The sequence below is a fragment of the Macrobrachium nipponense genome, chromosome 5 (genome assembly GCF_015104395.2).
Source record: "Macrobrachium nipponense isolate FS-2020 chromosome 5, ASM1510439v2, whole genome shotgun sequence".
NCBI classification, from domain to species: domain Eukaryota; kingdom Metazoa; phylum Arthropoda; class Malacostraca; order Decapoda; family Palaemonidae; genus Macrobrachium; species Macrobrachium nipponense.
Window position 1 is genome coordinate 109,059,399 of NC_061107.1, and position 27,406 is coordinate 109,086,804.

Here is a 27,406-nt window from a genome sequence, read left to right on the forward strand (position 1 = left end):
TGGTCGAAAACTGCAATTCTAAGCTAAAACTCTTACAGTATCGTAATATTCAAGCATTTGTCTTCATTTTGAAACAAATTAGAAGTCTCTAGAACAATATTTAGATTTATGGTGAATTTTTGAATTTTTGAAAAAAACTTTTTTACGTATGGGCGTTACAAATTCATGCATCATTTTGTGATAATATTTTTTGTGCGTTGTTTTGATCGTTTTACATGTGTTATATATCAAATGATTTGCAACGTAGTGTACAATACAACGAAAAAAAAGTAACTCGTTAGCTTCAACCGTTTTTCGCACAGCTCGATTTGAATACAATTACAGTGGTCCCCCCGTATTTGCGGACTCACTTATTCGCGGACGGACTCAGCCATTCGCGGAATTTTCCGACAAAAATCATCACAAATTAGTGTATTTTGATGTTTATTTTCAAGACTAAATACATTTTTATGATGCAAAAATGATTTACTAATTTTCAAATATTAATTTTGATTGTTGATACTCTCTCTCTCTCTCTCTATCTCTCTCTTCTCTCTCTCAGCAGTACGTACATAGTATGTATTTATGTATAACCGTAAAATGTAAGATTTACTTTAAAACAGTATTAATAATTTTTCAAAGTTTATTATGAACCATAATAGGATATTTTATGTATATTTGATGAAGGATGGTCTTTTTAGGGATACTTTGGTGTTTGATGTTCTGGATAGGAGTTTATGAGCATTTTAGAGGGGGGGTTCCAAACATTCACGGATTCTAACTATTCGCGTGTGTGTGTGTGTGTGTGTCTCCCCCGCAAATACGGGGGGGACCACTGTATGTATGATTTTTTTTTTTCGCTACCAATATATCGCATTATTTATATATGATAATGATATTTTTTTCATTTCTGATGGTTGCATACTAACCTTCAGGCAATGACAAAAAAAAGGAGCCAAAAATGAACTCTTGATCTTGAAAACTAAGCGCGCTGTGATTTTTTGAAAAAATTATTTTTTCCGCTTCCGCACTCACTCCAAACCCGCCTCGGCATACGGGAGGCGTTTTGGTTTTTAGGGCTTAGGCGTAAGAGGGTTAATATGGATATGTTTACGGTATCAGAGACCTGGATAGGTTCACTCATTGTTATAATGCCATGGATAAAAAAGTTTGTACAGCAGACTCTTTGAATTCCATAAAATATCAGCAGCGAATTCATGTGGGCTAAGTCTAGTCCTTAACGGCTTTCTCCCTCACATATTTGGACGTTGTCTGAATTACTTTGGCCTTGTGACAAGTAAATTTCACATACAGTGATTAATGGAACCTGGTTACACCTTGCAGTACGAGTTTTTCACATCGCATACCCTGACAGATTGTCCACAACTTCAAAACCTGTTCGTCGCTGCAGACGACTGCAGTGGAGTAACGACCGCCTACAATGTGAAGGGAATAAGCACCACCATAAGTGAACAGGCTTATTTCGTGGACTTCCTGGACCGTCACCCGTATCCCACGTTAATTTAGTTTTTAACGCGGAATGGTCCAGCGGCTGTTGGAATTGACCACAAAGGGACATACTTCCGACAATTACCACCAAGGAGGTATTCAACTCTACATTTGCTGGCATAGGACTCATGCTGGGGATGATTTTATTCATCGCGAACGTATTCGTATGGCACAGGATGCAGAGAACAAGTATGGGCGCAAAATAGAACGTTGGACCCTGGCCAGGCAATTTCCCCTTGTTTTCAACAAACTTGGAATTGGCCATTTCATTTGGCTTTAGGTGGTTGTCTGAAACTGTGTAATGGGCGAAAAGTTGTTTGAAACGCTAGTTAAATGAGCAGTGGGTATATCCTTGGCTATGTATTCCATATATAAATTATCAGTAAAGGATCAATATCTATATAAGTTATCATAGCTAAAGTATCAGTAAATAACAGTATCACAATCATTATATATCTAAGCATGCTTATTTGAAAAATATCGAAGTTAATCAATGAATCATATATATCTGTGCGTGTATGCACTAGGAATCTATTTAGTGCACCTAGATTAACCACTTAGATTAGTCATTTATGTTAATTTGTATTAAGTGCACATATATTGATCATAATTATATGAATCAATATATATATGTATAAGTAAATCAGGTAGCCTATAATCAATCTGTTACCTTGTATCTTACCAATAACTGCAGTTAGTATATCAGTTAATATATCAGATTTTTATCATGTAAATCTTTATGTTATGCAATTATCAGGAGTTACACAATTAGTTCTGTAGCATATATATCTTTGAAGGAAGTGGATATTATTATTTTACGAATATTATCAATGCATAAGGTCTTTATTCTTATTACATGAATCTGTATTTGTGTACACCATGAATTTTTACTTATAAGTATTTCCTATATATCTATATATTCAACAGTGTCTGTATCACACTCCTATAAGTCAAATGCAAGTCAAGCTTGAGTAATGTTCAGTGTTTGGTTTTGTAGCCGACCGAGCATTTATGCAAGTGTTACATAATATAAAAATATAGAATGTTATTCCATATATAAAAACTAAAACTATGATTAATTAAAACCAGTGACCCAAGAGGTCAACCAGTTTGCTTGCAGGAATGTGATCAGACCAGATATGATAAAGTAGGCTAAGATGACGTGTTGTATCAGTCAGTGTCTAGTTTGCCGTCATCTGTGGTCATCAAACCTATTGTTTTGTAAACGGTTGTCAAAGCTTCCTGCTTGAGACAACCACAGTGACCTATAACCCAAAAGGCCTACATGGCTTGTAATCTATGTCATCTGTGTGTTTGTTCATATGTTCGAGCTACTGTCTGCTTACTTTATGATTTGTAAACCAGATTGTAGTCAGGCTTGAATTAGCCATCATCATTGGCAGACCTGTCCAATTTTATCTGATCTTCATCATGTAGACTTTGAAAATACAGATATTTTTGTACTCTGTGTTTCAACTAGAAACCTCACATCAGAAGAAGATACTGACTTAGAAATTATCATCAAAATCCAAGACTTCAATGAGGAAGTAGAGTCATAGCAAACCGACCTGAGCGTAAACTATCGCAGGTCTAAATAAACCTCACAGGGCGCATTATTATACAAAGGCATCAGCCCTACAAAAGGAGATGAAAATTAACATCATTAAGCATTCTTACCTGCAAGTTCATCGAATCTGGCATAAAATTTTTAAAACTACTGTGCAGATCATAGTCAAGCATTAGGCAAATGAAATTCCTCATTATTATTAGGGTCAATGCATATTAGAGGAAAATATCTGGCCGTGACTCTAAAGTGTCCTTAGCCAATCTAGGGTACCGTAAGTGAAATGCAGTGCCCGCAGCCTTTTGAATTTTGGCTATCAGCAATTTCCAGTTACCGTCAAGCAGCCAGGAACGGAACCCCAGCCAATAACTGTGGCCTGCCTGTAATGTGTCTTAATTTGGAGTCATCTTTTCTCACAAAATGGACTTTCCACCAATTCAGATAAAGATACAGATGCAACAGTTCTTTTGTGAATAAAACTCTGGTTGAATTTTGCTGCCCACCTTCATTCACTGTTGCTCATTACTAAGAGAATCTGTTTTAGAATAAAATCAAGTGCAGTGCTGCTTCAGGTAAGAAGAGCCTCTTCAAGTTGAAAAAAAAAAAAAAAAAAAATTACACCTTACCTGACACATCTCAGTGTCTTATAAATGGCAATTATCTAAAATCTTTGAAGCAAATAATAAAAGACAATCACGATAGAATATACAAAACATTCAAAACCCCAAAATGCTACAAAATTTCATCCTCACTACTCAAAAAAGCAAGCCCCTTGATCCTGAGGAAATTTCTCAGAGGTTTGTTCATATATGATCAAAGATATTTCTAAATACTATTACACCTGATTGAGTGTTATTTAAAAATTCTGAAGATTGAGAAAAACTTTGCTCAAAACCAAAATTAAAATTATGGTTGACTGAAACTATTAATATCCACATTCTCTCTATGTGAGCATCAACATTTACATTACAGCACAATACACTTACCTTTTCATAATATTCCATATAAGATATTTCACCACCTTTATACTGAAATTTGATCTAGGAGTTGTATCCCCATGAAATGTCATCAATCCTGTATGTTCTTTCATTGTATTTTGTCATAACAACATTGCCCAGAAGATACTTGCCAGCAACCTCTTTCTGTGGATATGTAGCAGATGAACATAGCTTATGCTATTATCCTACATGACTGATGAATGAATAATAAATAGTTAATTCAATAGACAAATAATTCAACTTTAAAATGCCACAGACATAAGGAACTGGCTGTAAACCATTAGTAAAGAGAGCCATTCAAAATCATAACATCAGTAATAATGAAAATCATAACATCAGTAATAATGGAAAATTATACCACCCATAACAAAGGAAACTTATCCAAAGAAACAACAAAAAATGACAATTCTGTAAATGTAAACTCTGCTCTGAGCAACTATTAAATTTGTCAACAGAGGTTTATTGCCTAGTGTCTCATCAGCTCTATTCATTAACAGTAGAATTGCACCAATGGGCTATTGATAATTCAGTGGAGCTCTGCAAGGTACATTCCAGGCAGGAGGAATGTGATAGCCGACAAGCAGATTCGTCAGAACCAAATCCTGGGCATGGAGTGGTCTCTGCATCAGGACATGGAGGGCAGGCCTTTTCACGTTTAGGGAAGGCCTATGATAAGACCTCTTCACCACCTTGGTGGCTCCTCTGTAACCTCAAGCAGAGTGGTTCCCCGATCTTCTGTCAAGAGGTTCCGGGAGAGATTACCCCATGGCGGCAACTTCTATGTCAGACTTAACGTAAAAAAAAATCACCCATCGGTAGAAGCCATCTCTTCATGGCTGGAGACTATCAAGTACCTCCTTCAAGCTAGATGTTTTTCTCAAAAGGGTGCAGGCCGACTGTCCAGTTATCTCAGCAGATCCTCGTCAGCAGTTTACCAAGGGAAATGGGCAGTCGACAGAATTTGGTGTTGTCAACAGTTTCTCTCTCCACCCTAAGCTTCTGTTCTGTGGACAGCAGATTTTTTTTTTTTAATCTTAAGAGATAGGATGGTCTTTCTATTTTGGCTATCAGAGGCTACAGAGCAGCCTTGGGTTTGATGTAGCGTCTGACAGGCGTGGACATCTCTTCATCCTGGGAATTCTTGTTAGGAAATCTTGTTGTTCAGGATTTTTGAAAAATCCTGTTCTGTTGCAAGGGAACTCGAGCTGCCCACGTGGGATCTTTCTCATCCTGAGAAGTCTCGCTTGAGCTCCTTTTGAGCCCCTGCACTGGTCATCACACACAGATCTGACTCTGAAGAGTTTTCCCATTGGACCTGGCTTCTTCGAAAAGAGTTTGGGAGCTTCATGGCCTGTTATGTTGAACACACCAGGGGGTGGCCTAGACCTAGAATCCTTCGGTGCATGATGACAGATTTGCATTATTTTCCATTCCCTCACTGAATGCCATTGTGGACAACAATCTGCAAGAGCTCTTTCTTTGTCTCATCAGACCTCTACAATGCTATCTTCAAAAATCGTCTCCTAAGACATAGATGCCGTAGACTTCTTGTTGTCACTGATCAGTCCAGAAGGGAGGTGTCCAAGAATACAATTTTAATCTGGTTGCGTGAGGCAATTACATAAGCTTACTCCTCTCTTGGTAGTTCTGTCACTGAGTATGTGCATGCTAGAGCACATGATGTCAGGGGTATAAGTTCCTCTCTGGCATTAAAGAAAAATTGGTCTGTTCATAGGATTTTGAATGCTGGTTCTTGTTGCATCAGTCCACATTCACTTAAGGTAGCAATCACTGCACCATTCCCTTTCAGTATCCTTTCGAAATTGTGATGGTAAGTGTAATTAAGGTAGTAATAACATTTGGGATAGCATAATATTAATTTTTCAATAACAATTCATTATCATTTTGGTAATTAATAATATTTAAAATTATTGTACCTCACCATATTTTTAGGGGTTTGTGGAGGCAATGAAACAAACAACACAATTTTTTCCTTTTAGGCAATGTGTTTAGGAAAAACCTTATGATAGAATTGGTGTTGCTATTTAGTTTGAATTTTTAAGAAAAAGCAAAACAGCATTTGTAATATCATCATCTATACATAACCAATTTTTCCTAAGATACCTGTTTTTTCAAAAACTCTATACAGAGATGGTTTTGTAACTAAACAGTCATCTTTGGCTATACTACCCTTGGCCGGATTTTGCCAGTTAAATCTGATGACCATTGGTTACTGGTCCTTTAAAAAGGTGTTTTAATGTACTGGGAAAGTAGCAAAAGTGATAAAATAGTTTTGACTCTCCTTATAAACAGTAACCTTTCCATTTCCCCTCCCCTCCTGCCACTTCCAATATGCCATCAGCTTGCACCATCACAAGTTTAGTAAAATTAAACTGTAATTGTTTGTTTGGTGTTAATTTCATATATTTATGTAAATGTAAGCTATTGCTTGGGAGCCATCAGTTTTCCTCAAATAGAGGACTAAATAAGCAATATTTGAGGAACTGGAGCACATCAACCATTCTATATTACATATTTTACAGAAATTAAATTCAAAACTTGACTAACTTGAAACCTGAACAGTACCTCTGGAACAGATCAGGTTTCAAGTTCTGAGGTTCCACTGAATAGATTTTAAAGTATCATTTTGTAGCATGAGTGGCTAACAAAGTTTACTGGTACTCACATGCCTAATGAATGACCAATGGAAGTAGGGTTAGAAAACCACCAATAACAGATATTTTCAAGATTGAGAAAATTACAAAATGAAACAATAGGTCAAAATCACATCACAAAAAACTTCACGAGGGAAGATTCTACAAAATTGAATGTAATGGTGCTTCTCCTTACTCATTGCTACAATACACATTTATGCAAATCTGCTCTATCCAAGCACCAGTCAAGTATTTGGATGGACTACTGGACTACTATTACTTTTGACACCACCCAATAAAATTACCATTGATTATCATCACTTATTATTTTCTAATAAAAAGATAACTCAATATGCCAAGGTATCTGTCAGGGTATGAGGAGGCGACTCATTTGTATTAATGACAAACATCTTCACTTTCTATTGATGATGTTAGATAGGACTTTACATCTGCCAAACCATTATCCTCTAAGAATGTTCCTCCATTGAGAAATTGACAAGGGAAATGGTCAAGTAATTCTACCACACCATCATGGGGAGATTATTAAAATGGCAAATAAGAGAAGAAACTACTTATCTCTTAACATGAATTTACTGCTTTTCCTTCAGCAGTAATAAAAATTATGTGATGCTGAGAGCAGAAACAATGTTTTTTGAGTGTCCAATATCTTTCTCAAAAAGGAAGTAATTATTTCATGTCATCTGTAAACTTTTGAAAATTTAATAGAAGATATTTAACATCATAGGGGCATCAACGGCTAGCATTCAAGAAAATCCCAACCCAAGTTATCTCCAGAAGGATGATATTTCAAAACATTTTTGTGCTAAGAGTATGAAATCCCACTTCCATACAACAAAAAAGGGAAAAAATTGGGATAACATGCAATTACTGTCCAAGATAAAAATACTAAATTCTTGCTCCCTATAACTAATTAAAGGCCATATTAATTCATGGTTTTAAACTCATGGTAAACATCAAATTTCCATTAATTAATAGATATTTATGATAACCATACAACTTATCAACGACTGGTTTCAACTTAAAAGCTGGTCAAGATTCAGAAACTATCAGATGTTTAGACTACTTATATCTGACTTAGGGTAATCTTTACAATTTAGCTTGTGAAGACAAGGAACGATTTAGTAAATAATAAATATATATTTGTTTAGGAATACTTAACTACTGCTTACATTAAAATAGTTGAAAACTATCAATTTTAGAAAATGCTCCTTATAAAAATATCAATATTACCAAGGTCTCCCTTTTTTTATACTTACTATATTCCCTTGGGCCTTCTGAAAATACTTATATGCAGTCTCAGAACGAAGAAACTTGTGTCACATCAACATTAAGTAACAAGGACTGTTCATGCTGGCGAATGCTTGAGCTAAATCCTGGCCAAATCACAATCCTGTAGTAAAATGTTAACGAGTATCACTATATGAATGGTAGTATTAAAAAATGGGTCAAATATTTAAGCAACTTTTTCAATTTATATTAAAGATAAGGTTTTCAAATGTGGTCTTCCTTCTTGATTTTAATAGCCAAATCAAAACTAAAAAATTCTCTTGTCTTGCAAACACATCTAATGATTGCAAGTATAAAAAATGTACAGGGGGGTCCTCGAGTTACGACGTTGATCCGTTCTTAAGATGCATCGTAACACGATATTCAGCGTAAGTCGGAACATTAAAAAATACCACATGATTTAATGTAAATACGTATCAATAACAATGAGAGAACAATTCCTTACCTTTATTAATTTGGTTGGCTTGCACACTGGAGAGGAAGCTGCGGTGCTGGAGAGACTGGGGGAGGTTAGTGAAGAGAAAAAAGCAACCTCCAGAAGATGCTGGAGATGCTGGGGCAGGCGAGTCTTGAGGTGAGGCAGAACATACTGGAGATGCTGGGGCAGGTGAGTCTTGAGGTGAGGCAGAACCTACAGAAGGTGCGGGAGATGCTGGGGCAGGTCAGTCTGGGTTAGCAGAACATTCAGAGGGTGCTGAAGATTGTGGGGCAGGCGAGTCTGGTTAGCACAACATTCAGAAGGTGCTGGAGACTGTGGGGCAGGCGAGTCTGGATTAGCAGAGGCAGCTGAGGTAGAGGGTACAGGATCTCTTGCAGGCCTCTCTACCTTCTTAAAATACTGCTCCAGGTTAGTCTGTACAGAGAGCAACCTCTTTTCATCCAAGATCTCCTTGTAACACTGCATCAAATCCATGATGCCTCTGGAAACCCTAGTGAACCTGTCCAAGTTGGGATCCTGAGCCTCAAAAGTTGCCAACGCTTGCTGCAACTCTGCAAAACCTCTTGCCAAGTCCTGCCTTGTGAAAGCCTTAGGCTCTGGGGTGGGTGCTGCCGCTTCTTCCTCTATCATCTGCTTCTCCAGGTTGTATCAGGTCCTCAGCAGATAACTCCTCGCCATGAGACTCCGGCAGCTCTGTAACATCATCAACCTCCATCTCCAAATTGATTTCCTTACTCAGGGCAACAACGTTCTTTACAACTTGCTGAAGTGTGTCCTCAAACCCATGGAAATCATTCACAAATTGAGGACAAATTTTCTTCCAGACACCATTCATGTTTGTTTGTTTAACCTTCTCACAGGAATCAGCAATGTTCTTTACAGGATCAAGGATGTTGTAGGATTTCCAAGTCCTTCAGAGTCAAGTCCTTCTTGGTTTCAGTTGCCTGTAAAGCCATAGCAATTGTCCTACGCGTAGGTAGTAGGCCTTGAACGAAGCAATCACTCCTTGGTCCATAGGCTGTAAAAGGGCCGTGGTATTAGGTGGAAGGTAAACCACCTTGACATTAGGGTTGAAGTCTCCCAGCTGGGCAGGGTGTCCAGGGGCATTGTCCAGCACTAGCAACACCTTAAAGGGGATACCCTTGGAGGCGCAATACCGCTCCACACTTGGCACAAAATGGTTTTACGAACCAGTCCTCAAACACTGCAAGTGTCACCCATGCCTTCTTGTTGGACTTCCAAATTACTGGTAGTTGACCCTTCCAAATGACCTTGAGTGCCCTTGGATTTTCAGCCTGATACACCAACAAGGGCTTCAGTTTGAAGTCGCAGCAGCATTACCCCCAAAAAGTAAAGTTAGCCTCTCCTTGCTGGTTTTATGACGGGTGCCGACTTCTCCTCCTTGGCGATGTAAGTGCGGTTACGCTGCTTGGTTATCACTGTCGCTTTCATAGGAGCAGATCCTTTCACATGTTCAACAATGCGCTCTTTATCTTTGATAATGGTAGCAACGGTCGATCGGCTAAGACCAAGAGAGCGGCCAATGTTTGTTGGCGTTTCTCCCTTCTCAGATTGCTTTATAATGTCCACTTCAATTTCCATGGTGATGGCCTTTCTTTTCTTCGATGCACTACCATCAGAAGAGTCCGCCTTGCGCTTGGGAGCCATAAAGAGCAAAAAGTTACAAAAATGATACAACACGAGGGAGAGAAAGGCAGCGTAAACAACCAAATTGGCGTCATGGGCGAGGAATGAGCGTAGCGAAGCGACGTCCGTCCCTCTCCCCCCACCCCAAAGCATATTCTTTCCAGCCGTGCGCCCGGAACTAGTTCGTGTTTGTTACGTCACTTACGACGCTAAACCGCGTAAGACGGAACGACGCATATATTTTTTATTTTTATGGGGGCGCGTTCGATAACCACGAAACATCGTAAGTCGAGACCAGCGTAACCCGAGGACTTACTGTATAAACTTTTTTGTAATGTGCATTAAAAACCAGAACATAATAGGCCTATTGAAAGATGATATCTTTAAATAAGATAAAATAAGGATTTTGTATATAGTACTTACCCAGTACTTATATGGCTAATAGTTTTCACAAAAGGCAGCCAAATTCATATTTCGCGTGTAGCACTTCAATTGCTCAGTGTAGGTATACAGTGCCGTTCCCTAACAGCAATACTAGGAACAACTTAGCTAATCACTTTATTCAGTTTTATGCATAATGTCCATTAGAGGGGAAGGTGGGTAGGCTCCAATCATATAATTACTGGATATACAAAACATTATTTGATTATAAAAAAAATCTTTTTGTATAAGAGACTTGCCCCAGAATTATATAGCTGATTCCACATTGAAAGGAGGTGGGATCATGGACATATTCTACCCCAAAGCATTAGATCATGTAATGAATTTGAAATAGAAAAGTAGCTAGCATTGACAAAAACAATGATTGACATTCCTATCAGTTAACAGAGCTGTGAGGATGAATACTGCCTATGGTTGGAGATCATCTTGACTGGTAGTGGCGTGGCGGTACAGCAAAGGATTGCCTTCGACTTCGGGGAAACTTTCCAGCGAGGGTAATACTCCTATGGCTAGCAAAGTATGATGGGTGCCAGACCTTGTTCTGGGTGCAGCACCAAAATAACACCAGAAACACCCTGACTACAATGAAATACAGTCAAGACCCATCCACTGAGAGGGGTGGGTGCTCAGGGTACACCGTACCCCGACTCTCCAAACTCAGCACCTTATTGGAAAGGTGAAGAAATAATAATAGAACATCCTGAGCTTCCTTCCCCGATGCCATGCCAGTCACTAAAAATGGTCTTCAGGTACTGAAAAATTTCAAAATTTTTTTTAGCCTATATAAAAAAAAATATAATAAGCAAAGATTTCTTACCTCTCCAGTAGTTCACTAGCAGAATGGGCACAAAGAGCAAATAATGTCTGAAAACTAAGGAAGCAGAGGCTATTCTTACATCCTTAGTTTTGCTTCAAAGTAGGCCAAAGAACACTCCACAATACTTTGTTTAGCGCTCAAACATGAAGTCCATATAAAAGGGAAGATAACACATTTAGACAGGCAGACAGGTTCTGTGAGGAACTTCTCTTTACACTGGAAGCAGAGCTATCAGGCCAGGCTAAGTCTTCCAACAGTCACTCCAATTTGCAGTGAACAACTAATACAGGCAGTCCCCAGGTTTTTACAACGGAACATCGCCAAAAATCCTAAGAAAACCTTACTTTTAATGCTGGGTTTGCATTGAAAACTATGTAAACTGCATTCTTATGGCATTTTTCATAAAAAAAAACCTTCAAATATTGATTATTTAACATTTTTGGGGTCATATTTCATCTGCCAGATGAGCGTTGTAGGTGTCATAACCCTGGAAATAATGTCTGATGAATATAATTGAGAAGAGTCGAAACCTCAGAATGTCGTAAGCCGAAACTGTTGTAACCCATGGACTGCCTGTAGTTGAACTTTTAACAAATTAGAAAAATTACATGGCAAACAAATAACCACTGTTTTTCAGAGAAATTATTTTGAGGCATCGCAGCAGCCTATTGATACTTCTGTTATACCATGGGGTAAACAGCAAGAAGCTGATGAGTCTAATGAGACATATCTCTGTCCATTGATTCTCATAATTGCAAATGTGGAAAACAAAATAGAAACCATAAGCACAAAGCCAACCATAGACTTAAGTTTGTAATGGCCAGGCAGAGATTCAAATTAGAAGTTAACCCTTGACAGGAGGAGAAACAATATAAAGATGAACAAAAACTCAATGAGAAGGAAGTTTTGTTTTTGTTTGTAAGTATGGCGTTTGTTTTTACGTTACTCTGCTCTTCACTCGACTCCGTAGGCCGAGTTACCTGGTAGCACATTCCGTCTTGGAATGCATTTGTCTTACAGAGTTTAGTGCACAACAGATACCCTTGAGCACCAACATGTAAACCAAACCAAGAGGGAAAGAAACCCCCTTCTTCTGTGATAATGTCCACCCTGTGGTGCTGTTGCCAAAACACTAGTCATATCAAAATCAAAATAGGAAATGGAGGACTGAAAGGCTGTCCAAAGTTTCAGATTAATAAAAGAGAAAGTATATTCATTTCCGTCACCAAAAGAAGAATTAATTTAAGTAGGGCCTAGACTTGGACGGTGGCAACTGATAAAACAATTTTTTTTTTTTTTGTTCGGGAGGAGAATATAGAAGTATATTCGTAGGCTCCTGTTGATCAAGCGTCAGCCTAATTCTTCTTCACTTCGAAGAGAAAAAGAATAAGAACTGGAAGCAGACCCACCTCCATTCTCCAATGAAAATAGCGAAGGTGAAGCTATCTCAAAGGAAAGCTTCTACAGCGAAAACATGACACCGAAGAAGACTAGTTCATACCAAACTGGTTGTTTACAAACCAGGAGCACTAGGGAGATCCTAAGATCGAACCAGGAACATATGCTCTAGCATTCAAACTCTAGGGAGTATAATCTGTAGAGTTCCTTTTATTCCCTCGTCCTCACCAGTGTAAACCAGGAGTAACGAAAAAGAGAAGAGGATATCTGTTCTTGGCAGCTCTTCTCAGAACTAGCGGAAGCAGGTGATAGATAACACACAGATCATCAATTGCGGTGGTGATAGCAACCAAATAGTTAGGAATAACTTATTTACCTCAGCAAATAAAGAAAAAATGCTTCATGAAGGGAGAGCATAGGTTTTCACCCACCAAATGGAGCATTCTCTTCCTACAACTGCCTTAAAAGGGTTTGTTCACGGGAAAGTGAGAGGGGGGTTGATTTGAGTTGACTGCGCCAAAGGTTGGAGAGAACTTGCCACTTCTCGCCACTTATCTGTCTTCTCCGTGATGAAAACTTCCCAAAAAGGACTACACAGAGAACCTCTTTCTTGACTCTCATGATGTACTTGATGTCCTGTTGAACTGGTGCTAGCAAAAGATCCCCTAGTGTTAACAAAAATGAACGAGGACTGTGTCATAGGGGCGTCCAAGCGGGCAGCACCAGACTACCAATATCTGGTGCCAAGCGAGGCGTGGGAAACGCCAGGTGAGCTGGAGCAAGGGAGCGGACGACTCGGATGGTGCAAAGCACCTGGTTGGGGCTGGTACTCAACAAAAAAAAAAAAGCCTGATACAAGAGATTCAAGTGCCTAGGTGCCTATTCCTGGTGCTCATCATGAGAATCGGTACTAGTCAGAGTTGCAAGCCAAAAATCAACAGAGTTGAATAAGCTGAGTCACAAGTCGAACATCGATTGTGAGTCAAATCACCTTTGTCACTAATTGAACATCATATGTGAGGAGTTGGACAAACATGACTGCAAGGGGACGAGGCTTCATCAACCGAAGAATATCTCTTCAGTGGTCCAGAAACAAAAGAATCATGTCATTGCTGCGATCTATAAGTGACGAACCAATGGAATAGGATGACAACTGTGCACTAAAAGACATCTTTCCAGTGGCGTTTGGATGGGCAGCCCCCTCAGACTTCCTTGACTACCATTATGCTTAATCCTCCCCATCGGGCAGAGGAGCAAGACAATAACTAAGTCTAGGAGACCCAAGGGCCAGATAGACACCACCTAACACACACTCAGAAAGATGCCTTTCAAGCGGCTGTCTGTTGATTCCTGGTACAGGCACTCCCAGGTTATCGGTGGGGGTTCTGTTCTCAGCGGGGTGCTGGTAAGAGAAAACCACTGTTAACTGACACTTAGCAGTAATGGCGCCTCTATTAGGTATGTTATAGCGCCATAACTCCATTATCAACACTTATAGTGCCAATAACCAAAATTTGACCCGTTTATGGCACCATAAATCGCCAATTTCATGTTGCTGGACAAGCATCATAAAACTGATTAGCCATTAACCAAGTCAGCGTTAACTGGGGACTGCCTGTGTTGACAACATGTTTCACTGAGGGAGCAACTACCTGTGTGTAACCACCTGTACGTAACCCCCAAACTCCCCTGGACCTCTGGTATGTCCTCTCCCCGGCAGAAGGGAGCAGGACAGTGACCTTCGTCTAAGAGAATCGAGGGACAAGTAGCTGCTTCCTCTTCTGCACAACACTTCACTGTTATATTGATAAATCCATGATAATCGAAATAAAATGCTGGCAAAGGCATGGGAAGGAAGCAATGGAGCCAGACACAAGAGCAAATGACTAAGATAGGAGGGATGGTAGGAGAGAATGTATGAATAATATTAGCATTTCATATACTCAAAAAAATGTATCTAAAAATAGCATGAATGTAGTTATAAAAATAATAATTATCATAATAATGGTATATCAACAATTCTTTTCACAGTATCAAAACCATTGGACTCTACAAACTTAAAAACACATTTATTCTCGGATTAGTTATAAACGAATAAAACAAATATCACTTACAAATAGGTATACATAATAGCATTTCCTGTACATATTCAATAAATGTATTTTTAAAAACAACCTTCTAAAAACCCAAATTTTTATATCACCATGTAGTATTTATATTAGTCTCACAGCAAATTAGATTCTACTATAAAATGTTATTGTCATGATACAATAATGTTTTATGCATACTTACCTGGCAGATATATACTTAGCTATAGACTCCGTCGTCCCCGATAGAAATTCGAATTTCGCGGCACACTCTACAGGTAGGTCAGGTGATCTACCGCCCCGCCGCTGGTGGCGGGAATAGGAATCATTCCCGTTTTCTAAGACAGATTTTCTCTTCCACCTGTCTCCTGAGGGGAGGTCGGGTGGGCCATACACCGTATATATCTGCAGGTAAGTATGCATAAAACTTTATTGTATCATGACAATAACATTTTTATGCATTCAACTTACCTGTCAGATATATACTTAGCTGATTGGCACCTTTGGCGGAGGGTAAGAGACAGCTAATTTACTGAAATAGACAGGAAACAACATATGTTGTAGGTAATAAAATTAAAAAACCTTGATTCCTACCTGTGTTAGCGAAAGACTTCATGGCTACTGCCTAGGAGCCCGTATCGCTTCAAGAGCCTCAGCGAGGTAGTGACCTCATGCTAAGAGTTCTTGATGGTCTGTTACAGGGGTCTTACCCACTTACGCTTCAGAAACCTTAGGATCTTGTCAATGGGGTCCTATCCACTTACATGACAAAACACCTTGCCTATTGGCATGATCATAGAGCACGACACTAATCCCGATCACCTGATCCTCATTGGGGTAGTACTAAGATTGAAAGGAGTCATCCCCGAACATCCTTTCAAGCAACCCACAACTCAACAACAATATTAAAACTAAGTTAATAAAATTATTAAAAAAACAAATTTCAAGGAATCAGCGTCTGCTTCCATTTCCCAACACAGTAGTCCGCTGATACATAAGGTCCAAGAGAAAAACATTTATCGTATGTTATTCTAACATCCTTAAATAGTGGGATGCAAATACTGAATTGCACCTCCAATAAGTTGCTGCTAAAATGTTTCTCATGGACATATTCTTCGTAAAAGAAAAGGAAGTTGCCACAGCCCGGACTTCGTGAGCTTTCACTCTCAGCAGCTTTAAGAGTTCTCTTGGCAATTCCTATGAGCTTCGGTAATTACATTTCTGACAAAGAATGCCAGTGCGTTCTTTGACATAGGTCTCTTGGGGTTTTCTTACCGAACACCAAAGACCTTGTCGACATCCCTGAAGCTGTGTCTTCTTTTCTAAATAAAATTTTAAGGTCCTGACTGGGCAAAGGGACCGATCCAACTCTTTTCCTACCAGAGAAGAGAGTCCCTTGACTTCGAAACTTCTAGGTCAAGGTTTAGAAGGGTTCTCATTCTTTGCTAGGAAAAGATCCTGGAAAGAATTGACAGCAGAGTCTTTTCTAAATCCCACCCGAGAGTCCAAAGCATGCAATTCACTGATCCTCTTAGCAGTTGCGGAGAGCCAACGAGGAATATGCATTTGCTAGTAAGATCTCTGAATGAGATTTTATCTATAGGTTCGAACCTGTCCGACATCAAGAACTTTAGGACAACGTCCAGGTTCCAACTCGGGGGAATCGACGATCTCAATTTCTTAGTCTCGAAAGACCTGATGAGATCATGAAGATCCTTATTATTCTCAAGATTCAGCCCTCTGTTTCTAAAAACAGCTGAGAGCATGCTCCTATATCCCTTGATAGTTCATACGGAAAATCCGCGATTTCGGTTACAGAGGTATTGGAAGAGGACAGCTTCTTCGACCTACACCATCTACGGAAAACTTCCCACTTCGATTGGTAGACCCGCAGGGTAGAGGCTCTGCGGGCTCTAGCAATTGAAGTTGCCACTTTCTTTGAAAAGCCTCTCGCTCTGACCAGTCTTTCGATAGTCGAAAGGCAGTCAGGGAGAGACACTGGATGTTTTTGTGGAACCTCTCGAAGTGGGGTTGTCTGAGCAGATCTGTCCTGTCTGGTAGAGATCTGGGGAAGTCCACCGTCCATTCCAGTACCCCTCTGTGAACCAGATTCGGAAGGCCAAAAGGGAGCAATTAGAGTCATTCTCATTCCCTCCGATGACACAAATTTCCTTACTACTTCCCCAGCAATTTGAATGGGGGAAAGGCGTATGCGTCTATGCCTGACCAATCCATGAGGAAGGCATCGATCGCTGTGGCTCTGGGATCTTCTTCTAGCGAGCAGAAGTTGTCTATTTTCCTGGAGAGGAACGTGGCAAACAGGTCGATCTGGGGTCTCCCCCAGAGTGACCATATTTGTCTGCAGACTCCTGAGTGGAGCATCCACTCTGTCGGGAGAACCTGGTTCTTTCTGCTCAACCTGTCTGCCCTTAGGTTTTTACTCCTTGGACAAACCTTGTACGCAGAATAATGCCCCGTTCCTCTGTCCAGGTTAATAGAGCTCTCGCTATTTCGTTCAGAGAGAAAGAGTGAGTGCCCCCTTGATTCCGGATGTAAGCCAGAGCTGTGGTGTTGTCGGAATTGACTTGAACTACCACCTCTCTGACTTCCGCTTCGAAGTATTCCAGGGCTAGATGAATTGCCAGGAGTTCCTTTGCATTGATGTGCAGAGTAGTTTTGTTGTCTGGTCCAAATACCTGCTACTTCCTTTGGACCCAGTGTTGCTCCCCAACCTGTTTCCGAGGCATCGGAAAACAACACTCGGTGAGGGTTCCGAATCAAGAGGGACACCCCTTCGTTCCTTGTTAATGGGGTTAACCACCACTTTAGGTCGGATTTTATCCCCTGTTGGATGGGAAAAACGTCTGACAAGTCACCTGTCTTTTGACTCCACATCCTCTTTAGATAAAATTGCAGAGGTCAGAGATTTAATCTTCCCAGGGAAATGAACTGCTCTAACGAGGAAAGGGTGCCCAGCAGACTGAGCCATTCCTCGCCGTGGTCCGTTCTTTCCCTAAGAAGTTCGAGATCTTTTCTAAGCCTCGAGTATTTCTGTCTTGAGATGGAAACGCCCGAAAACCCCGAGAATCCATCTGTATCCCCAGATAGACTATGTTCTGTCTGGGGATCAATTATGATTTCTCGAGGTTCACGAGCAGTCCCAGAGATTTTGTCAAGTTCAAAGTCTTCTCCAAGTCCTTCAAGCACTGAATTTCCGATTTTGCATTATTAGCCAATCGTCCAGATAAAGGGATATATTTATCCCCTCTAAATGTAGCCATCTCGCAACATTCATCATTAGCCTCGTGAACACTTGAGGGGGCCGTAGAAAGGCCGAAGCATAGGGCTCTGAATTGGTATACTTTCCCCTGCATCATGAATCGGAGATAGATATTTCTTCGATGATGGATGCAGGGGGACATGAAAGTATGCATCTTGTAGATCTAAGGAGACCATCCAATCTCCTGGACGAAGAGCCGCAAGAACCGATTTTGATGTTTCATAGAGAACTTTGTGTTCTCCACAAATCGGTTCAATGCGCTCAATTCCAGGACCGGTCTCCACCCTCCTGAGGATTTCGGAACCAGAAAAAGACGGTTGTAGAATCCTCGGGAATGCGGATCCTGAACCACTTCGATGGCCTCCTTTTGCAACATCTGTTCTACCAGTTGCAATAATGCTTCTTTCTTGGCAGGGTCCCTGTATTGGGCTGACAGTTCCCTCGGGTTTCGTAGTCAAGGGAGGTCTGTCTCGAAAGGGGATCATATATCCCTTTGTTACCACGGAAAGGGACCAAATTTCTGCCCGTCTCATTCTTCGGAAAATTTCCGAAGTCTGGCTCCTACCGGTGCTTGAAGGACTGTTGTCTCATTTCGCTCTCTTGATAGGTCTGAAGGAAGACCTACCTCTCTTCTGCACTCCTCTCTTCTTAAAAGAGGGTCTGGCCGAGGTACTCCCTCGAAAGGGCTGTTGAAGAGCCGATTCTCTCTCTTAATAGGACCCGAAGTCCTCGATTTCTTTGCAGATTGGGCCAAGAGATCTTGTGTGGCCTTTTCTGTCAAAGAATGAGAAATATCTTTTACTAGATTTGAAGGAAACAATTGGTCCGACAGAGGGAGCATACAGAAGAGATGACCTCTGAGTAGGAGTAACTGCTTTCGTCAGAAAAGAGCTAAATAAGACTCTCTTCTTCAGAATACCAGTTCCAAACAGAGAGGCCACTTCTCCTGAATCCATCCTGAACCGCCTTGTCCATACAGGAAAGAACACTATGAAGGACTTCTGGACTATGAGATTCCTTCTCTTGTGTCTTTTAGGCCAACACCCCAAGGGACCAGTCTAAGAAGTTAAAAACTTCTAAGACATTAAACAGTCCCTTGAGGAGATGGTCCATCTCAGAAGTCCCCCATGTGATCTTTGTGATGACAAGGGCTTGTCTCCTAGACGAATCTACCAGATTCGAAAAATCTGCTTCGGCAGTGGACGGGACAGCTAGACCCCGTGGTTTGCCCGTCTTGTACCAAATTCCCTTCTTCCTGATAGTCTGGAAGGAGGGCAGGTAAAGACTGTCTTCCCCGCCTTCTCCATGGATTCCAACCAATTTCCTACGAATCGGAGAGCCTTCTTCATGGAAATGGTTGGCTTCATTTTAATAAAAGATGATTGTTTCGGGACCTTCGTGCTTGTAAATAAGGACCTTGGAGAAGGAGGAGCAGTCGGGCTTAAAGAGTCCCCAAACTCTTGAAGTAAGAGGGCTGCCAGCGTCTTGTAATCTCACAAACCCGGAGCCGAGTGGTCTTCAGAGTCCGAAATCTCTTCCAAATCCAATTCCGAAGAGGATTGTTTATTTCCAACAGGAGACTGGCCTCTTGCAACATCCACCACACTCGCAAGAACGACGACCGCCTGTGCGATAACTTGCGTCCCTACGAGAGATAAGTTGATCCTGCAAAACGACCTTATCCTTCTCCTGGCAAGAGCGATGGCCGCGTGCGACACCTTTCTCTCCGTCAGACGAAGGATGTCCTCTCATATCGCTTTCTCCGGAACCACCTATGTCTTGACAATGGCTACGGCCGCTTGTGCGACAACTAGAGTCCCTGTCAGGTAAAGGTTTATCCTTCCGAAAGCTAAACAAATCCTCTTGGCTTAATTGTCTTTTGGAAGAAGTCCGTCTCTTATTTGTCATTTGTGGCTCATTGCGCCGGGTTGCGCTCGTGATTCCTTGCGCCAAGCTGGCGCTTCTGGCGCATTTCGGCAGGGTGGCGCTTCTGGCGCATTTCGGCAGGTGGCGCTTCTGGCGCATTTCGCCAGGCTGGCGCTTCTGGCGCATATGGCGCATATGGCGCATCTGGCGCTTCTGGCTCTTCTGACTCGTATGGAGTCTCAAACGCCATCTGGCGCATTGCGCCAGGTTGGCGTTTTTGGCACATTCTTCATACTCCTCTGAGTATAAGGCTGAAACTTCCGTTTCTTCTTTCCTTCCCTTCGTCTTCTTTATAGGAAGGAAAGAGTTCTTTCTCCTGGTAGTCTCCTTAGTAAAAACTCCTACTAAGGCCGAAAGTTGCTCCTGCACATAGGATAATTTTCGCAGCCGCATTCTCTTTTCCTTCCCTGATTCAGGTGAGGGATGTCTAGAGCGGAAGGAAACTCTGATTTCCGTTTAGGAACCAATCTCCTTTTCTTCTCACAAGGTGATAGATCGGAGAAAAGCTCAGGGCTTGAATCCAAAGTTGGAGCCTTCCAACTTCTCTTTAAAGGGGCGTGAGAGTTCATCAGAACTCCATCCCCTTACATTCGGTGAAGAATCTGACGAAGAAAAACACTTCTTAAGGATGCTTTTTCAATAGCGATCCTTGGCAGTTCGGGTCGTCACAGAATCTGCCGAGGGACGCCTGATCGGTGGGATTCTCCATAACCTCCGTAATGCTTTTGACATTCCTTCTCCTCTGGGCCTGTGAGCTTGGAAGAGGTCTAGGCCTGGGAGCGAGATGAAGCCGATCAGACGCACCCTCCACTGCACTAGGGACACTTAATTCACTATCACTGTGCTTACCTTTCAACGTCAGCATTTGACGTTCCATCCTTTGTAGCGCAGCTTTAAGATCTGCAATTTCCGTTGCCGGATTTGCAGTCTTAGTACTAGAGGAAGAAGATACAGGTTTAGGGTTAGGTGTTAATTTAATAGGCTCGTTAGAGCGAGACCTACTTACGCTTCTGGAGGAAGCCTTCCTAGCCCTATCCTATATAATTTCCTTAAATAGGAATTTAAATTCTTCCATTCTTCCTCATTCATATTTTACACATTCATCACAGGTGTTAGAAATTGAACATTCATTCCTTCTACACACCCCTTACAAACTGTGGTGAGGGTCTACCGAAGCTTTCGGTAACCCTACCATGCATCCCTCATTTACACACTGTCTTCTAACCGTAAAAGCTAGAATCCGACATCATGAGAAATATCCAAAACCAGTCCAAAAAACGGTCCACGAAAGAGTATGCCAAACCAAAGATCCAATACGTCACCAAAATAACCGGCTTAGAAGATCAATAGCGATGAAAAAACACGAAAATCAAATCAGGAGTAACAACAACAATGTTGCTGTCACGCCGATGAGAGAAAATCTGTCTTAGAAAACGGGAATGATCCCTATTCCCGCCACCAGCGGCGGGGCGGTATATCACCTGACCTACCTGTAGAGTGTGCCACGAAATTCGAATTTCTATCGGGGACGACGGAGTCTATAGCTAAGTATATATCTGACAGGTAAGTTGAATGCATAAAAAGAATATTTACAGATAAATGATTACTCGAAAAGAAATTAGAAGAATTACCACATTCAAAGTACAGGCGGCCCTCAGTTAACAGCGCAATCGCTCAGCGGCATTTTTACGGCACAATTTTCAGTTAACAGCGCCGCTGGCGCCGTTGTCCGAGTTCATACATTTGTAGAAATGCCGTTCAGACCATAAAGGTTATGCAAATTATATCAACAAATTTTAGGGAGTGCTATTACATAGGCACCTATTAGGGTAAAAATATATGCCTCTGACGCTGTTCTATGCCGAAAATATCATGTTACATCAAGTGCAAATTTAGCTATGGATGTGTCAATTTATAAATGTTTCATGCTTTTTTGTTTAAAATGTGTATGAATGTATTACGTTAAAGGGGTATTTTTTACTTCAGCACAGAAATATGACACGAAGGCAGCTCTTGAAACTGCCCTTCACGTAATAATACAATGTTTTTTCATATTCTTTCTTGTGAGCCACCACCTGCCGCTCTTCCAAAAATAGTTAAAAAAAGTGCAAATTAGTGATAGATGTGTCGATTTTATAATGTTCATGCTTTTATGTTTAAAATGTGTATGAAAATGTATTACGTATAGGGTTTTTTATTTCTGCGCAGAAATATGATAAAAAGAGCTTTTGAAACTGCCCTTCACGTTATCAAATACGATGTTTTTTCATGTTCATTCTTGTAAGTTGCCGTCTGCCGCTCTTCCCAAAATATTGTTAAAAAGATTGCAAATTTAGCAATCGATGCATCAAATTTTTAAATGTTTATGCTTTTATGTTTATAATGTGTATGAAAATATATTACGTATATATAGGGTATATTTTTTTTGTACATAAATATGATACAAATTAAGGCAGCCTTTGTAACTACGCTCCACATTGTCAGGGGGGGGATGTTTTTCATGTTCGTTATTGTCCGCCACTGTTCCGGAAAAGCATGGAGTTATTTTATAAATTATGCATCTCTTCCATAAATCTTTTCAAAAGTTATACATTACTTCACTGTATCCAATAATATTGTATGTCTTTTCATATTATTGTATTATAAAATACCAAGGCAAATCTAAGCCAGTATTCTGCGGAGTGGCCAATGTTGTGGTTTGAAATCAGCTGATGGCAAATAAGAGTTTTTATCGCCATAATTAACCTTTCAACACCAAGCCGGTATTTCAGTCTCTCTCTCCCGTGTGCCGCCAGCGTTCGGGAGTGAGCGCCAAAGCATCACAGCATGCTTAATTTTCAAGTTTAAAGAGCTCATTTTTGGCTCCTGCATGAAGTTTAGTATGCAACCATCAGAAATTAAAAAATATCATTATCATACATAATATTGGAATATATTACAGAGCAAAATTTTTTTAATATAATTTTGTATACAAATCACGGTGTGAGCAAAAAGGTTAAAGCTAATGAGTCAATTATTTGTTTGTTGTATTGTACACTAAATTGCGATGAATTTTTTTATATAACAAATTGTAAAACATTCAAAGCAACACAAGAGAAAATATTATCTCTATGATGCATGAATTCGTAACGCGAATATTACTGGACTGTACGTGTTGCAGCTTACAATTGCAGTTTTCAACCATTTTGGTTGAGTCATAGTTGACCGAAGGTCGAATTTTTTCTATTTATCGTTATTTATATGAATAAATTTTAAACTGATAAAAGCTACAACCATGGGTTGTTTTTTGTTGTATTCTACATGAAATTGCAAACATTTCATATATAAAACTTGATGTAATGGCTAATATAAAACGGTGCAAATATTAGGCAATTGGACAAAAATTTGATTTTTTCGGAAGTTACTGCACAGACGTACTTATGGAAATATTTTTTCATAAATTCACCATAAATAGAAATATTGTGCTAGAGACATCCAGTTTGTTGCAAAATAAAGGTAAATGGTTGAATATTACTAGAATGTAATAGATATAGCTTACAACTGCGTTTTTTTGTTTTTTTACCATTTCTGTCAAGTCAAAATTGACCGAAGGTTGAAATTTTGGCACTTATCGTGATTTATATGAAAATATTTCAAAACTGATAAAAGCTACAACTATGTGTTGTTTTTTAATGTATTTTACATGAAATTGCGCACATTTTCATATATAAAAAGTTATAATAACAGCTAATATAAAACGGTGCAAACATTACGACAATCGGACGAAAAAAATTTCTGATTTTTTCGGAGTTACTGCTCGGTCGTAAGGAAAGTAGCTTTCAAAATTCACCATAATCGAAATATTGTGCTAGAGACTTCCAATTTATTGTAAAATGGAGGTAAATGATTGAATATTACTAGAATGTAAGAGTTTTAGCTTACAATTGCGTTTTTCGACCATTTTAGGTTGATATTTTGGCACTTATAGTTATTTCTATGAAAATGTTTTAAAACTGATAAAAGCTACAAGCATGGGTTGTTTTTTTGTTGTATTCTACAGGAAATTGCGAACATTTTCATATTTAAAACTTTATGTAGCAGCTAATAGAAAATGTTGCAAACATTACGACAACTGAATGAAAAAACAGATTTTTTCGGCAGTTACCGCGCGGAACTAGGAAAAAGTTTTCTTTTTTAAAAAATTCACCATAAATAGAAATATTGTGCTAGAGACTTCCAATTTGTTGCAAAATGAAGGTAAATGATTGAATATTAATAGAATGTCAAGGAGTTTTAGCTTACAATTGCATTTTTTTTACCATTTCGGTCGAATCAAAGTTGACCAAAGGTTGAAATTGGCACTTATTGTTATTCATATGATATTTCAAACTGATAAAAGCTACAACCATGATGTTTTTGTTGTGTGCAATTTCATGTAGAGTACATTTCCATATATAAAACTTCATGTAACGGCTAATATAAAGATGTGCAAACATTACGACTATCGGACGAAAAAATGTCTGATTTTTTTGGAGAAGATTTACTGCGTGGACATAAGAAAAAAAATTTTTTTTTCTTCAAAAATTCACCATAAATCGAAATATTGTGCTAGAGACTTCCAATTGTTGCAAAATAAAGGTAAATGATTGAATATTACTAGAAATTACTAGAATGTGAGAGTTTTAGCTTACAATTGCATTTTTCGACCATTTCAGTAGTCAAAGTTAACAGGTTGATATTTTGGCACTTATCGTGATTTATATGAAAATATTTCAAAACTGATGAAAGCTACAACCATGGGTTGTTTTTAGTTGTATTCTACATGAAAATATGCACAATTTCCATATATAAAACTTGAAAATATGCACATTTCCATATATAAAACTTTATGTAACAGCTAATAATATAGCTGTGCAAACATTACGACAATTAGACAAATAAATTTGATTTTTTTTGGAAGAGTTACAGCACGGACGAAAGGAAAAAGTTTTTTTCATAAATTCACCACAATCGAAATAGTGCGCTAGATACTTGAAATTTGTTGTAAAATGGAGGTAAATAATTGAATATTACTAGAATACAGGTAGTGCTCGAGTTACAATAATCCGTTTTATGATAATCCAGTGTTACGATGGGGTAAGCAATTAATACTAAAAAAAAAAAAAAAAAAAAAAGGAAAATGAAAATGCGTATTTTTAAATTTTGCGCACAGTGAGCGCTGGCAGCAGCGTACTACGCTGTACGATATGTTGGCCCGAGAGCGAGAGGCTGGCGTAGGTACAGCGGCAATGAGTTCGACCTCACTTGCGCTCGTTTTGAACCAAGTAAGATTAGGTCAGTGTTCGTTTGTGATTTTTGTGAGTTTTTTTCAAGTACCGTAAATTAAAACAAAAAAACTATGTCTGCCAAACAACCAAATAGGTGTCCTGCTGGTAGTGCAAAAAAGAGGAGGCAAATCCATCACTTTCGAGCAGAAACTGAAGATAATAAACCAGCGTGAAGCGGGAAAGGCAGTCATGGTTATCGCACGTGACGAATGTTTATCGAAATTGACGGTATCCACCATCCTCAAGGACAAAAAAAACGCGTAATGGATGCTGTAAAGGCATCTGGTTCAGTTCATTCAACGGTTATATCAAAGAAGAGGATAGGGCCTTTGGAAGAAATGGAGCAGTTACTGGTCACGTGGATGGAGGATCAAATACAAAAGCGTATGCCGCTCACCCTCTTAACCATTCAGACAAAGGCACGCATGCTTTTTGAAGAACTGAAGAAGAATTATGATGATAACCACAACAAAAGTTTTGCAGCAAGTGTGGATGGTTTCATTGTTTCAAGAACCACCATAATTTTCAGTGTGAAAATTAGCGGTAAAGCAGCAAGCGCTGATGCCGAAGGAGCAGCTAAATTTAAGGATGCTTTACACGAGATCGTCGTTAATGAAGGGTACTTGCCAGAGCAAATCTTTAATGTTGACGAAACCGGACTTTATTGGAAACGTATGCCACAACGGTCCTACATCCACAAAGAAGCAACGGCGATGCCCGGGTTTAAGGCATACAAGGATCGATTGACTCTTCTGGCTTGGGGGAAATGTGGCTGGGTATAAACTTAAGCCCTTTATGATTTATCACTCAGAAAACCAAGGGGCTTTAAAACGCATCAACAAGCATACACTTCCTGTGCATTACCGTCATAATAAAAAAGCTTGGATGACCGCAATATTGTTCGAGGACTGGTTCGTTCATTGCTTCATTCCGGAAGTGAAAGATCATTGTAGGAAAAATAACATCCCCTTCAAAATTCTTCTGATTCTCGACAATGCTCCTGGCCACCCTCAGCACATCAGAGATATTAACGAGAATGTAAAAGTTGTGTTTCTGCCACCAAACACAACTTCTCTCATACAACCCATGGATCAGGGTGCTGTGGCTACGTTCAAGGCGTATTATCTTCGGAACACGTTTGCGCAGGCTGTTCAGGCTACGGATAACGAGGAGAAAGATCTCAGAACTTTCTGGAAAGTATTTAGTGTTCTTAACTTCATTATGAACATTGGAAGGGCGTGGAAGGAGGTAAAGAAAGTGTGTATAAATGGGGTCTGGAAAAAATCTGCTGAAAGTGTATGTGAACTCGTTTAAAGGTTTCGATCAGAATGAAGAAGTGGAAATCAATAAAAAGATGTTGATACTTGGGAAAAGTTTAGATTTAGAAATTGACGAGGAAGATATCCAATAACTTATAGATGTTCAAGATGTAGAGCTAACGGCAGAGGATTTAATTGCACTTGCAGAAGAGAAAAAAAAAGCAGAAGAGGAAGAAATAAAAGAGCCGGAGCGAACGTTTACGACTAAAAAACTGGCAGAGGCGTTGCTTTATTTGATCAAAGGACTGAAACTTTTAAGTGAAATGGATGGGGACGAGGAACGGTTTGCCAAAGTTCAGAGGGCTCATCAAGAAAGTGTTGCATGTTACCAGTTAATTTATGAAGAACGAAAAAACGCACTGTGCAACCTACAATGGATTTTTCTTCAAGAGAACGACTCCAGTGCATTCAGCTTCCCCCAGCCCTACCCCCTCACTTGAGACTCGATCCTGTACGTCTCGGAACAGTGGTTTCCTCGAGGACACCTGAACTAACAGAAGAAGAAATTCTATCTGAGGAAGAGCGAATTGATAATCCTGCTGCTTTATCATCCTCCTCCTCTTCCGATCTTTAGTTATAGTAGCCATCACGTATACCGACAACGGACCGAATCTTGGTGAGTACCCTTTACGCTACAGTCTGATCCTTGTTCTTATTATTAAATTTCATTATATACTTAATATCATGAGTCAATCTGCATTGAAACACCCGAATTAGCTGATATTAATAATTAC

The 27,406-nt window shown here is 39.8% G+C and overlaps 1 protein-coding gene across 1 annotated transcript in view; it reads right to left on the reverse strand.

Annotated features, from left to right (window-relative positions):
- Window positions 1–27,406, reverse strand: part of LOC135215579 (piwi-like protein Siwi) — a 327,956-nt gene that overhangs the window by 297,451 nt on the left and 3,099 nt on the right. The window contains exons 2-3 of the mRNA XM_064250442.1: window positions 7,982–8,115; window positions 4,039–4,194 (exon numbers count right to left, since the gene is read on the reverse strand). Of these exons, the coding sequence (XP_064106512.1) occupies window positions 4,039–4,056 (18 nt within the window). The 5' untranslated portion in view covers window positions 4,057–4,194; window positions 7,982–8,115. The remainder of the gene's footprint in view (window positions 1–4,038; window positions 4,195–7,981; window positions 8,116–27,406) is intronic.